Source organism: Triplophysa dalaica, chromosome 10 (assembly GCF_015846415.1).
Source record: "Triplophysa dalaica isolate WHDGS20190420 chromosome 10, ASM1584641v1, whole genome shotgun sequence".
In the NCBI taxonomy this organism is placed as follows: domain Eukaryota; kingdom Metazoa; phylum Chordata; class Actinopteri; order Cypriniformes; family Nemacheilidae; genus Triplophysa; species Triplophysa dalaica.
In genome coordinates this window covers 7007984-7022295 of record NC_079551.1, presented here as the reverse complement: position 1 = coordinate 7022295, position 14312 = coordinate 7007984, and the positions used below count along the sequence as shown (strand labels likewise).

Genomic DNA, 14312 nt, shown 5'->3' with positions numbered 1-14312 from the left:
AAAATGCAAAAAGTCATCTGTTATATTGCTTAAGGGCGACTCTGTCTTTAAAGGATTAGTTCATTTTCAAAATAAAATGTCTTGATAATTTACTCACCCCCATGTCATCCAAGATGTTTATGTATTTGTTTCTTTAGTTGTAAAGAAATGAAGGTTTTTGATGATTTTTCTCCATATACGGGTGAAGCTCAAAATCACAGGTTCAGTGCAGCTTTAAACCATACCAGACGATGAATAAAGGTCTTATGTAGCGAAACGATTGCTTTTATTTTCTAAAATAAATAGAAATGTATATGCTTTATAAACACAAATTCTCGCCTTACTTTTTCTGCGATGCGCGTTCATGACTTCACGTAATATGCAACTACATTGAAAAAAGGTCTGAGTCAGTGTTTACAAATGTGGAGAAGCATGACCGTCCGAAGTTGTTGAATGTTCAGTGACACATATTTAAATGTCTTAGTGTCAGTTTATTGTTTAAAATTGTCATTTCGTGTGCTTATCCTGGATGTTGTAATATTAAAAGACCATGACCTTTTCAACGTAACTACGTTTTATGTGAAGTCATGAACAATTTTTTTTTTAGAAAATGACAAATCGCTTCGCTAGATCGTCTGGTAGGGTTGCGCGATTAATCGTTTTTTTACGTATTTAACGATTTATGCTTCCCACAATTAATCGAGCATAATCGTTGTGATCTTAATGTTTTAAAAGCAAGCACAAACAAAACACACAAACACAACATCGTTGCACAGCTTGTATGTTTTAAACTGCAACTTTACAGGAAGTAAAAAAGTTTTTTCACTGTATTTTTACTATTTTAATACTTTTTTGCAAATCCCAAAGACAAACAAGAAGGGCGACCAATAGTAATAATTGATAATACAAAAATGGAGTTGTAAGGATTCATTCCTAAGGTCACAAAATGTTAGTTTGTGTGGTAGAGTGTTTAGATGATTGACTGCGAGCTTTGAAATACGGCGTTGAAGTCCAATGGCAGCATATTATAACACATGCATAGGCTGTAAAGTATAGGTCTATACATGCTGAAATTAAAGATCTTACAAAATAATTGTGTTTATTAACCGTGATAAAAATTTGAGCAATATAACCGTTCAGCCCTATCATCTGGTATAGTTTAAAGCCCTTTGAAGCTGCACTGAAACTATAATTTTGAGCTTCAACCATTTGGAGTCCATTGAAGTCCACCAAAATCCTGGAATGTTTTCATCAAATGTTTTTCATTTCTTTTTGACTAAATAAACAAATACATAAACATCTTGGATGACATGAGGGTGAGTAAATGATCATTACACTTTTTTTGGAAAATGAACTACTCCTTTAACTGTATTTAAAAATAGTAGAAATCTGTATTGTCAGTAGCTTTCAGTAGCAAACATACATGTTTGTTTGGTGTGTTTGTGCAGGTTGACTGTATCCAGGAGTGTAAGGAAGACGAATTTCTGTGTCGTAATCGGGCACACTGTATTCCTGCCCGCTGGAGGTGTGACAGGGTCTTTGACTGCCTGGACCAAAGCGACGAGGATAACTGTGAACAAGGTATGTGCCGAAATCCTTACGTAGTCCGGATGCATTTTCAACTACCTTTCGGTCAAAAGTGGACAGGTCTAAAACGTTTCACAACCCGTTTACACCTGTGTTTAGCATCGTCCACTTGTAATATGATCGACCTAAACACATCTTAATACCAGGTGTAAACAGGGCCTTTAAAAGTCCATAAAGTCAAAGAGCACTGATGAAGATGTTGCATTCTTTTAATTCAATGCAACAGTTTCCACGATTAATACAAATATTTTTTTGGTATGTCTCCATTTTTCTATACTGATAGGTATAGGAGTAAATTATTAGTTTTTTTAAAGTGTAAAACCTAATCATTTGTTATTCGAGCATTATTAAAGAATATACCCAAGTTAGCGTCGGATGCTTTAAATAAAAAAAGACAAATTCCAGATTTTCACTGTTGGTTATGTTGTGCGCCACAGAATTTCCAGTCATTTATTCCATCGTGCAATATCCATATTATTCACAAACGACACGTTAACAAAATGTAAAGGTGACATCAGCAAGACAAGCACACCACACAACCCAAGCGACAGACGCTCTGCTTTCGGTATCCAGCAACTCACTGATGTATTTGTGCCAGTTCCTTTAAATTTCGCTCTCAAGCCATGACAGACTTCAGGGATTTTCCAAACACGATTTCCCTTCCCTCATCTCAATAATACATTACGCCGGATCAACCCTTACGCACGTGCCGCAGCTCCCGAAAAATCCCCAGCCACACGAGAACAGTCCATTTCCCCCATATTTGCGAAAATTGGCACGGATGAAAGGTTCCCTGTCGCCACTTGATATCTGACAACCAAGTACATGAAAGGCCTAATTTCGGTGTTTTGAAAAATTGCCGTTGTTGATATTGTTGTGCAGACGTGCGCCGGCCGTCCAACACCTGCGGCTCTTTGAAGGAGTTTGCATCAAAGATGAAGCCTCCTTTTGAAATGTTATTTATTTCTTTTTCATTTCTTCTGAATTGCCTGTGTGGTTGTATCAGATATCGTAAGACATGCAGTCTCATTTCTTGTTCCTTTTAGACAGCTCTGAGTCAGTGGATGCGTGTTGTCTGGATTTATTTGTAGAGCGCAATTCTCTCTTCTGTTGTGACTGACTCCCAGGTGTTTTTGCCGAATCGGACGCCTTTGATCTGTTCCCAACCGCGATGTCGCTTGCTTCATCCTTCAGCGTGGAGCTGTGTGGCGGTGATGATAATTTAACTAATCAGATTGAAAAACTTTCTTCATGTCGTAATTAAATTATGCATTTGCTGCATAAATGCGTTTTTTGGACTGGCTCTGGATATAGATTTTAAAACTCTTGTTGTCTTTGGGGTTTAATTGTAATATCTCCATGTAAATTTTTTACATTCGTTTGGTCTCCACTTTACCTAATAGTGATTGTTAAAGTGAAACCATGACATCAACATTTTATTTATTTATTTATTTTGCCACCAAACATTTATTAATGATGAATTACAAAAAGCCATTATGAATATATATCCTTTAAAATCAATAGTAAATTATATAGAAAAACCCCACATATCTTACAAAAACATACTTTAAAAAATTAAAATAAACGCTTTACAAATCACATTATGAAACCAAAATCCGTCAATAAAGAATATAAATAATTTAGCTTTTGCATTATTCACCTCTTTTAAATAGTTAACATATAAATAAAATTATTAAAATAATTACCCTGGTGGGACATTTAAAATTTTACTTTTATGAATAGAGAAATACAGTTAAAGTATATGAAGAGTTTGGTTCCAAAACGCAATAAACGCTATTTTAAAAAAAAATATGCCAAAATCAGTATTGGATCGGGGCGGTATTGAAAAGTCACTTTTTGATTTTCAGCAAAATGCGATATTCGCTGTGTTATTCTGTCATGTTTTCTCCCTTTTTTTTCAATACCGCAATATACCCCAGTCTCACTTCTCTGGAGAATGCGATATATCTGCTCAACCAATCACAGCACACCATTCCGTGCATTGTAAACAGTAATGGCCGCGCTCTGAATATGGCATCCTAGCTGAACAAAAATCTGTTTTTATAATAAATCTTCAAAGTCACAAAGTAAAAATCTGGATTTTATTTTTTTATGTTAATAAGACCTAAAGATGCTATATGAAACTTTGAAAGAGAAAATAATGTTATTCGTCTTGCTAATTTACTCAAATTAATCAAAATGGATTAATAGTGTTTTGGAACCAAACTCTTCATATTATTCACAAAAAGAAATATATTAGTTTTTTATCATTAAAACAAATTCTATATTTTCCCAAAATAATCTCAATCTTGCAGGTCATTTCTGATGCATCCGTTCAATTGTATCAGTCCAGAAATTATAAAATCAAAATGCATTATTCTTCTTTTTTTATGGATAGTTGTTTTTAATTTTTATAAAGGTTTTTATTTCATGTCTCCTCATAACCTCCTCATGTCTCCTCGGATCAACTTCCTGTCACAAGTTATGGTGCAAGGGGGGGCTTAGGCCATTTTGTTATCCACACCCAACTTCCAGTGATCCAGTTTCTTCCCGATGGATGAAGTCAAGTCCTGCCTACATTTGTTTTTCTAATTTCAGAATCTGTTTTTCTTGGATATATGTCACGTTGGGGGAAAAATACTATTGAAACTTCTGTTTAATGCCGATTATTTATGATGGAATGTAAATGTAAGACAATTCGAGTTCACATGATCTTTTGTCATGCTGCTGTATGTGGAGACATACTAAATACGAGCCAAGGTGGTACACATAAATCTACACATAACTATAAATAAATGTAAATTCATTTTCAATGGGGTTTAAATAACAATTCAGGGTATCTTTCCAGGTTTTTTCCACCTCCAAAACTTTCGAGAAACGCGAAGCATGATCATAAACTCAATATTTTGGGAGATATTTCCATCTTCCATTTACACCCTTCAGTGTTGCTCTTTTTCACAGATGATCATGATGTTTTATTCAAGGCAGCTTTGCGATATTAATGTCCATTTCTGTCAGACACCTGCTATAAAACCCACTCTCTCTCAGACCAAGGAGAGGCTTCGGGCGAGAAAAGCCGCTATAGACCCGAAAAGCAAAGCTCTTAGTTTAACAGCCTCTTAACGCTGATGTGACGCCAGCTTTCTGTGCTGAGATCCTTAAAAAAGAACCCACAAAAACTGATCTCAGTTCATCCTTTGGGGGACGGCCTTTGAGTTTTTTTGTTGCACGGCCGGAATGCTTTATTTTACTGTACCTGAAGCCTGATTTTAAGCTAAATTGGAGCCGAAGATATCTTCAGGGTTACAAAATGATTTTGTCAATTGTGAGAAAAGGAAACCCAAAATATCCCTCACCAGCAAAACGTCAGTCATTTTAAATAAAGCTTTACAAATAGTCTCAAGGGTAAACGTTTTATAAAAATCTATACGAAAACACACATATTTCTTGTATTAAGATTTAGCTTATGATATTTATGTGAACATAACAGCTGAACTCATTCATTCAAACACTGAATTTTAAAAGGGCATGCAATTCTTAAGGATGCACAAAGAATGACCTTGTGTGCAAATATGCACATCGACAAACTAATCCAGATAGATTTCAAACTTATTTGTTTGACTGTCCTTCAATAAACGTTTGCAGGTTCGCTGATGTGCCGTGCAGACGAGTTCATGTGCAACAACACGCTGTGTAAGCTGCTGGTCTGGTTGTGTGACGGCGAGGATGACTGTGGAGACAATTCAGATGAAGATGCTGACATGTGTGGTATGTTTTGTTTTGTCTTTGAGATGTCTATACACTCGAGCTTTCACAAAAAGAGCCAAATGCATCGACAAATGTATTCAAATGTTTCCAAATTTGATCACTTGTTGGATCTTTTCTTTTCTAAACCCCTTGCGACACAACATTCATGTTGAAATCAAAAGATTTGCGATGCTGTGTAAACACAACATACTGTGAAGGCTTTTATCTTGGCAGCTGTAGGTGGTTTTGGTGACGCATGTAATGTCTGGATTGTTTTTCATAGTATCATTTGAACACTCATCCAAACAAAGTTGCGAAAAAAACGATGTCGTGATCATGCGATTGTATGTGGCCCCATAGGAAAGTTGAAGTGTCCCCCGAACAGACCTTTCCGCTGCAGGAATGACAAGGTGTGTTTGCGGACGGAGCAAATTTGCAACGCAGCGAACGATTGTGGCGACAATTCGGATGAAGACGAATGTGGTGAGTTTGAAATTTTTGCTCTTCGTTTCGTTTTTCTCTCTCTGTATGTGACTCAAAGTTTTTGTTTCTCCAGTGGAGGTGGTCAGAAGGTCGAGACCTTGTGGAAAGTCCGAGTTTTCGTGTTCCAACCAGCGATGTGTCCCGGCCGAGCTGCAGTGCGATCTGTTTGACGATTGCGAAGATGGGGGCTCGGACGAGCGCGAATGCAAATCTCGTAAGTGCACGCTTTTGCATTGTATCTAAATTCAACCATGATTCTTTGTTTTGAGAATCGCATCTTTCTCTCCTTCTTGGAGCAATGCCTTATTTCTGACTGTGCAAAATTTAACAGGAAGTAAAAACAAATTTAAAGCAAAAATTGTATTTATAATAAAAAATGCCTTAATAAAATGTGTTTTATTTATATATTGTTGGATGATCAAAGCATGTACGTTTGTTTTGAAATACGTGCGCAAGCATTAAACTTATCTTTAAATGTTTCTGCTTTCGGTAACAGATTCCGCAGAAGGCGTTTGCCGAGAGCGACCAGACTTGTGCGGAGATGACGCGTTTTGCAACCATACAAAAACGCCTTCAGTCTGTCAATGCAAAGAAGGTTTTCAGAGGAACCAGAAGACCAGGCAATGTGAAGGTAGAGACTGAGTTTGTCAGAAATATTGATGTTTATAGTCGTTTTGACACATTTGTACTGCAGGAATGATTGACAGGTCTAATATTTTGACACATTTTATGTTCTGTTAACTCTTTCACCGCCATTGACGAGTTATCTTGTCATTAAAAAAAAAAAAACTTCCCCGCCAAAGACGAGTTATTACGGCAATCTGTGTTTGTACTGTTGTATAGCAGGTGGCACTGTTACACACCTTTGAGAAAAAGTACAGAATTCCAGAACCTAGAACTGTTAAAAAACGCTGGCGTAGGCTGGCACCTTAAAAAAAAAGGCTGGCGGGGAAAGAGTTAAAGGGTAAGTTCACCCAAAAATGAAAATTCTGTCATCATTTGCTGCCCCTCAGAATGTTCCAAACCTGTAAACATTTCTTTGTTCTGCTCAACACAAAGAACTATATTTAGAAGAATTTCAGTAACCGAGCAGATCTCGTCCCCCATTGACTCCCATTGTACTTATTTTCCCTACTGTGGCAGTAAATGGAGGACAAGATCTGCTCGGTTACTGACATTCTACCAAATATCTTCCTTCGTGGGATAAATCTGTCATCATTTCCTCACACTCGAGTTGTTCCAAATCTGTATACATTTCTTTGTAGTGAGGAACACAAAAGAAGATATTTTGAAGAATGTAGGGCAGCAAACTGTTCTGGGGCACCATTGACTGCTATTGTAATTTTTCCTACTAATTGGCCGATAACTGATTGGTTACAAGCATTCCTCCAGATATATTTCTCTGTGTTTATTAAAACAAAGAAATGTATACAGATTTGGAACAACTCGAGGGCGAGTAAATGATGACATAATTTTTATTTTTGGGTGAACTGTCCCTTTAAAACTCACTGTATTGTTGTATGGTACATTAACACATTATATCGACTGCTCTGATATGAATCACACATAAAAATGAATTTGCTCTTCTGCCGCTAGTAGGTTGTGGGATGTTTAGATGTATATTGATGAAAATTTATTGAGTAAATTTACAGCAAAATCAACCGAAGATGTTTAGAATTGAATTGCGGTTCCTTTGCTAGTACAGTGAATTAAACTTGAACGCTTGAATATATTAAAATGAAGAGCGTTGCAAAGTTTTTGGAAGATGGATGATGGGATTTATAAAGGGATCATTTTTCTTCTTGTGTGCTAGACTCTTATAATGATCTATGAAACATTTATACAACAAGACACTTCCACTTGTTAAAGTCTTCTGCAAAAGCAGAATCTCAAAATAATAAATCATACGATAAAGGAAATGTATGAGTTTCATTTCTTTAGATCATCTGTTCTTTAAAGCTATATGAAGTAAGTTGAAAATGCAAAAGGATAATTCTTTTATTATTTATTCACTCTCATGTCTTTCTTCTGCTGAATAAGAAAAAAAAGATACTTTGAAGAATGTTGATAACCAAACAACACTGATCCTCATTGACTTTCATTGAATAGACTCAAAACAACTCAGACATTTCTCAAAATATCTTTTTATGTTTTGAATAACATGAGGGTACATTTTATTTACATTTATCTCTAACACAGTTTTCCTTCACAGTGAAGTTTACTTTCCAAATTTTATAGTCATTGTAGCTTTTGCCCCAGTACACATTTCATGTCATCAATCATCAAATAGACAGTCCAATGTAAAGGTCTCTCTGTATTCAGATATGACTTAGGCTTTAAGCCATCGGCCGTATGCCAGCGGTCGCTTCAGGGTCATCTTCCTGACACAAACTCGAACTCCGAGAATCTGCAGGCATGCGACGCAGATAAAGAAAATTCTTCTGTAATCCCTAACAGCCTAAACAAGCGTCATCCCTACAGCGTTGTTAAAAATGTCACTCATTGAGCGAGCGAAGAGCCTGATGGACGGATGTGTTTCTCTCTCATCAGAAGTCGACGAGTGTTTGCTGTTCGGCACTTGTTCTCAGTACTGCACCAACACCAAAGGGTCTTACAAGTGCACCTGTGACCGAAACTTTAAAGACATAAACGGAGAATGCATCACAAAAGGTATATTTATATTCTATTATATATCTCTATTTGTAAGCTGTTTAAACACCGACCATCCATTTCACAAATTTATTTTATTTTATACGTGTATTTCATTTTGGTTTCATTTGGTTCGTTTTGGTTTCATTTGGTTCATTTTGTTTTTATTTGGTTTGTTTTGGTTTCATTTGGTTCGTTTTGGTTTAATTTGGTTTGTTTTGGTTTCATTTGGTTTGTTTTGGTTTAATTTGGTTTGTTTTGGTTTCATTTGGTTCATTTTGTTTTTATTTGCTTTGTTTTGGTTTCATTTGGTTCATTTTGTTTTTATTTGCCTTGTTTTGGTTTCATTTGGTTCGTTTTGGTTTAATTTGGTTTGTTTTGGTTTAATTTGGTTTGGTTTCATTTGGTTTGTTTTGGTTTAATTTGGTTTGTTTTGGTTTCATTTGGTTTGTTTTGGTTTCATTTGGTTTGTTTTGGTTTCATTTGGTTTGTTTTGGTTTAATTTGTTTTGTTTTGGTTTCATTTGGTTTGTTTTGGTTTCATTTGGTTTGTTTTGGTTTAATTTGTTTTGTTTTGGTTTCATTTGGTTTGTTTTGGTTTCATTTGGTTCCTTTCGGTTTCATTTGCTTTGTTTTGGTTTCATTTGGTTTGTTTTGGTTTCATTTGGTTTGTTTTGGTTTAATTTGTTTTGTTTTGGTTTCATTTGGTTTGTTTTGGTTTCATTTGGTTTGTTTTGGTTTCATTTGGTTTGTTTTGGTTTCATTGCTTTGTTTGGGTTTCATTTGGTTCCTTTTGGTTTCATTTGCTTTGTTTTGGTTTCATTTGGTTCGTTTTGGTTTCATTTGGTTTGTTTTGGTTTTATTTGGTTTGTTTTGGTTTCATTTGGTTCGTTTTGGTTTCATTTGGTTTGTTTTGGTTTCATTTGGTTCGTTTTGATTTCATTTGGTTTCATTTGGTTCCTTTTGGTTTCATTTGCTTTGTTTTGGTTTCATTTGGTTCGTTTTGGTTTCATTTGGTTTGTTTTGGTTTTATTTGGTTTGTTTCGGTTTCATTTGGTTCATTTTGATTTTATTTGGTTTGTTTTGGTTTCATTTGGTTCGTTTTGATTTCATTTAGTTTGTTTTGGTGACACTTCTGTCTTTTTGATCAGGACCGGAGGATCAGGTCCTCTATGTGGCCAATGACACGGAAATCCGGAGTTTCGTATATCCGTACAACCAGACTCACGGACACACGCCACTCGCCCGTATCTCAGACAGCGCTCGCATCATCGGAATGGACGCTCTGTTTCATCATCACAAGTTTGTGTGGGCCACACAGTTTAACCCCGGAGGAATGTTTTACAGAGACCTGCAAGACAGAAGTCCAATCTCGTCTAACAGTGGAGTCATAGTAAGTCACTAATAGATTTATTATAGACATACAAAATATGTTATGGGTCCTATATGATACTTTTTTAAAACTTAACTACATTCTGTATTATCAGTGTCCAGACTTCAGGAGGCCGAGGGATATTTCTGCAGACTGGGTCACTGGGAATCTTTATTGGACCGATCACTCCAGAATGCACTGGTTCAGCTACTACACGGCACACTGGAGACGACTACGATATTCCATCAATGTTGGACAACTGGGTGGCCCAAACTGCACCAGACTCATCACGGACATCGATGGGGAACCCTTCGCTATCACCGTTAATCCCGTACGAGGGTAAGTGGTATGAAATAAGACTAAGTCTTAAGGTGGATAAGATGGTTTTTAAAATATGTGAGCTGGTTTGATGCTGGTCAAAGGTGGTCTGTGTGGTCTACCATGTACATCTTGACCAGATTGGACCAGCTGGAATGAGATAATGACTATTAATGATCAACTTGGCCAACCATCTTTAACATTTTCTGGGGAAAATGGATCTTAAGATGTATATAAAATGAGTATATATGGTCTGTATATTATTTGTAAATATTTTATTTGTATATTTTGATTTTTTTTGTTATAAAAAAAGAAATAACATGGTACAGTCCTGACTCTTCCGATGTTTGTTTGTCATTTTTCTTTCTGTAGAATGGTGTATTGGACGGTTATTGGCGACCAGTCTCACATCGAAGAGTCTGCCATGGACGGGTCTTTGCGTCGCATCTTGCTGGAAAGGAACTTGCGAAGGCCCACGGGTGAGATTATGAGACGCCAAAATCCTAACACTGATTTCTATTAAATATTCTCTAGTTTAAAACGTGTGATTCAGGAACTGTCAGAGGAAAAATTTGCCATATGTTATGCTAAAAACTGAAACATTTCTAAAAAATGTGTTTTTCACTCACGTAAAATGCAAAGCACAAAAACACCTCTCCAAGTACTCCCAAGGTCCTTTCTGTGGGTTGGCTGCAAAAACAGGAAAAACATCTTAAAGTTTGAATATATCTGTTTAGTGTCTGTTCAGATATGGGATGAGAATGTGTTTTTATTAGCCACACCGAATGAAAAAAGTGACTATATTTTTTTAGATTTCTGATATTATAAATATAATTGTGTGTGTTTCTATGAATGTATAAATCCAAATGTTTTGTTAATGTGACAAATCGTCTATAAACAGTTCTTATAATCTCACTTGTCTGAATAAATAGAAGGACTTTGTTTATAATAAGAATATTCTCAATTAAGCAGCAAGTCAAACAATAATGTTTTCACATATTACAGGTTCTGTGCCAATTCTCTGTCTTTATAGGACTTGCGATCGATTATTATAACCAGCGTCTGTACTGGGCAGATTCAGAGCTCTCTCAGATCGGCAGCATGCGTTTCGATGGCTCTGATTCGCGTGTGGCTGTTGGTAGCCGAGATGGTAAGTTTGTATACCATTGTATGGTAAAAAACGTTTTTTGAGATTTTCCGTGAGATTTATCATTCAGATTGCCACTTAGACCCTTTATTGATGGGACTGTTATAAAGAAGTTGAATTATTGAATGATTTTGAAAAAATCGCTTTATGGAGAGCCAACATCACGAGCAGTGAAATGAAACCTTGTGACTGAATTACATAGGCAACAACTACATAAATAGTTTTTCTAGCAAGAAGTCTATTGAGCTTGATGTTAGCTTGATGTTAGGTAGCTGTAACATACTGTAAATGCATTGCAAATGTTTGGTAAGATAGATATAATGAAATTCATATCAATATTTCGCTGATACGATGTAAAAATGTAAAAATAAGGGTGTATTTATAATTGAAAGTAAAGTTGCTATCTGCCATCTTGGATTTATTTATCATGCAGGTTTCCTGTTTTGTTGATTCTGGTTCTCAGGAATTTGTTTGTGCTACAGAATAGCTTTCTGCTATATTTCAAATTTTTAAATGTTCACTTTAAACCAGCCATTACTGTTTAAAGAGATCACCCTAGAATGACATTTTGATGAATATTTTGCGCTAATTTATAACCTGTGCATGTTTGAATCTCATTGGTTCTCATGGTCACAAGACACACGACACCCAAAGAGACTTATTACTGTCTGTCTTGGTTTCGTTGCAGGACTTTCTCAACCCTTCCGAATCGACGTGTTTGAGGACTACATTTACGGTGTCGGCATGAAGCACGACGTCTTCAGAGTTCACAAATACGGGATGCTTCCCGCCGAGAGGCTCATGCTGGGCGTGGAGAGAGCGTCCAGCATCCTGGTCTTCCATCGGTACAAGCAACAAGAAGGTCAGTCTCAATCATACGTCTCAAATGCGTCTCATCTATACAACTTAAAGGTTTTGTATCTTAAAAGAAGAGTTTTACTAAGGCCGAGTCGGAATTGTTCATTTTCATTTTGTTGAAATCTGATTGGAGTTTGAAACTTGCAAAACGGTAGATTATTATAACATCAAACAATGAAATAAAAAATATATATACATATGAGGCGATATATTGGCAAAAGTTACAGTTTGTAGCTTTAAATGGTCTGAGTCCATCTTATTTCTTTCTCAACACCTTTTGTGACCCCCAGCCCTTCATCTCTCCGTCTTCTTTCCTTTCTGTACGTGGCATTCGATTTCTCTCTCATTGTTATCCTCTGTTCTTTATACCCCACTGATCTTCTTCCATCTGTCTGAAGGGAGGTGGGATGGATCTTTCTCCCGGGTTGTTTATCTGTGTGCTGTATAATGGGAACTGTCATCTCACTCTGATGTGTTTTTACAGTGAAAACCTTTATGATCTTCAATACAACCTAGAAAAGCTAAACCTGAACAAACAAACAAGCAATGCATCACACCAACCGAAGGGTTATTATATATAAAGAAATATTATCGTTCAAGCACATCTAAATATTAAACCAAACCCAAACCATTGCACGTTAAATTTTATAATTGAATTATATCTTAAAAAATGTAATCATTGTATTATTAAGACATATTACTAATGCATATGAGTAAAATGACTCATATTATTTAATTAAGTCAAATATGTCTCTTTCTTTCTGCCTGTTCCTCTTTCAGTCTCGAACCCCTGTGCCAAGCTGAATTGTCCGTTCCTTTGCCTTCTGAACCCCAGCGGTGCCAGTTGCGTATGTCCTGAGGGTAAAACTTTGGTCAACAGGACCTGCGCAGACAGCAACATCTCAGGTACCTCTGTCAAAACAGGCTGGGCAGAGTGCCCTTACATCTCCAACAGAACGGCACAGCCGCCCTCGGCGCTTTGTGTCAAACACGCACGTTACACCTCAATGATTTTGACTGAAGTGTTTTTATAGAACTGAAGGCCCTTTAGCCACACACAGCACACAGGCTCTAAATGAGAGCACTAGTGTTTTAAACATACGTCCATTATCAGCCTTTAGTAATGATATTGTTTGATATTTTCACCAATTTGCAAAATTAACATTTCACGTTTTATATTTTGAAGAGTAGACTGAAGACAGACCGAGGATAAACAAGATCTTTATATTGAGAAACAACAGTGTAAAACACAAAAAAGCTTTGATTTGTATTTAAAAATGGCAGCTACACAATATATAAAAATTACAAAAAAATATGTCATGTTTATTTGCAGTGAAATTGTCAGATTTTAAAGCAAAAGAAAAACATTGCTGTTGCATGCTTTCTTTTCCCAGAAAGAATATAAAATATGTATGTCAGTTATATAATTTGCCTTTTTTATTTATATTTAACTCTTTTAATTGTTATCGATTATTAGGAATTATATAATAATAATATCATTTATTTTAAAAACAGCATTTTCTTAGCGCTATCAGGTTTTCAATATCATGCAATCGTAGTTCAAAGTTACCCAGAAATGCATCCAATTAAACAGTTCTGGAGTTATAAGTCAAATAACAAAATTGACAACTAGTGTTCCAACGTCAACATTTGTTTTAAAATGGAGTAGCGGTCAGTGGGCGACTGCATTTAGCTAGTTAAGCATACTGTATGTTTTGTTGTAGGTGACCTTTGCCGCCCGGCCTGCGAGAACGGCGGTCGATGTTTGACGAACGAGCGCGGGGAGTCGCGCTGTTTCTGCTGGCCGAATTATTCCGGGGAGCGCTGTGAGATCAGCCACTGTAAGGACTACTGTCAGAACGGAGGCACATGCACGGGTTCGCCACTAGGTAGGTCTGTTTGGTCTTAGTTTTCTTGTTATCTTGCTAACAAAAATATATTAAATATATAATAAATTCAAATGATTAAATTACTACAAACTCAGCTGTTTTGATATTTTTCAAGCCAAGCTACAGTATTTTATAATTTCACAGGGAATAGTGACAATAGTTTGAATAATTCTCGCATACGGTTTCCCATCATAGTGTGTCTGAACATACAGTATTAGTTGTTCAATAATGTCTGAAGGCCCTATAATCATTTTTTCCAAATTAACCACATTTTGTCAAATTTC

General features: G+C 36.2%; 1 protein-coding gene across 4 annotated transcripts in view; it reads left to right on the top strand.

The window, feature by feature from the left end:
* lrp1ba (low density lipoprotein receptor-related protein 1Ba) overlaps positions 1–14312 on the top strand; it is a 177097-nt gene that overhangs the window by 153267 nt on the left and 9518 nt on the right. For 3 of the 4 annotated variants that reach the window (XM_056758246.1, XM_056758245.1, XM_056758243.1), the window contains 13 exons: positions 1428–1560; positions 5212–5334; positions 5674–5796; positions 5870–6010; positions 6293–6427; positions 8347–8466; positions 9596–9837; positions 9932–10155; positions 10507–10613; positions 11168–11284; positions 11970–12143; positions 12920–13045; positions 13864–14028. In XM_056758246.1, coding sequence (XP_056614224.1) covers positions 1428–1560; positions 5212–5334; positions 5674–5796; positions 5870–6010; positions 6293–6427; positions 8347–8466; positions 9596–9837; positions 9932–10155; positions 10507–10613; positions 11168–11284; positions 11970–12143; positions 12920–13045; positions 13864–14028 — 1930 coding nt within the window. Of the gene's footprint in view, positions 1–1427; positions 1561–5211; positions 5335–5673; positions 5797–5869; positions 6011–6292; positions 6428–8346; positions 8467–9595; positions 9838–9931; positions 10156–10506; positions 10614–11139; positions 11285–11969; positions 12144–12919; positions 13046–13863; positions 14029–14312 lie in introns of those variants that run through there. The other variant, XR_008907642.1, reaches the window with a different exon arrangement.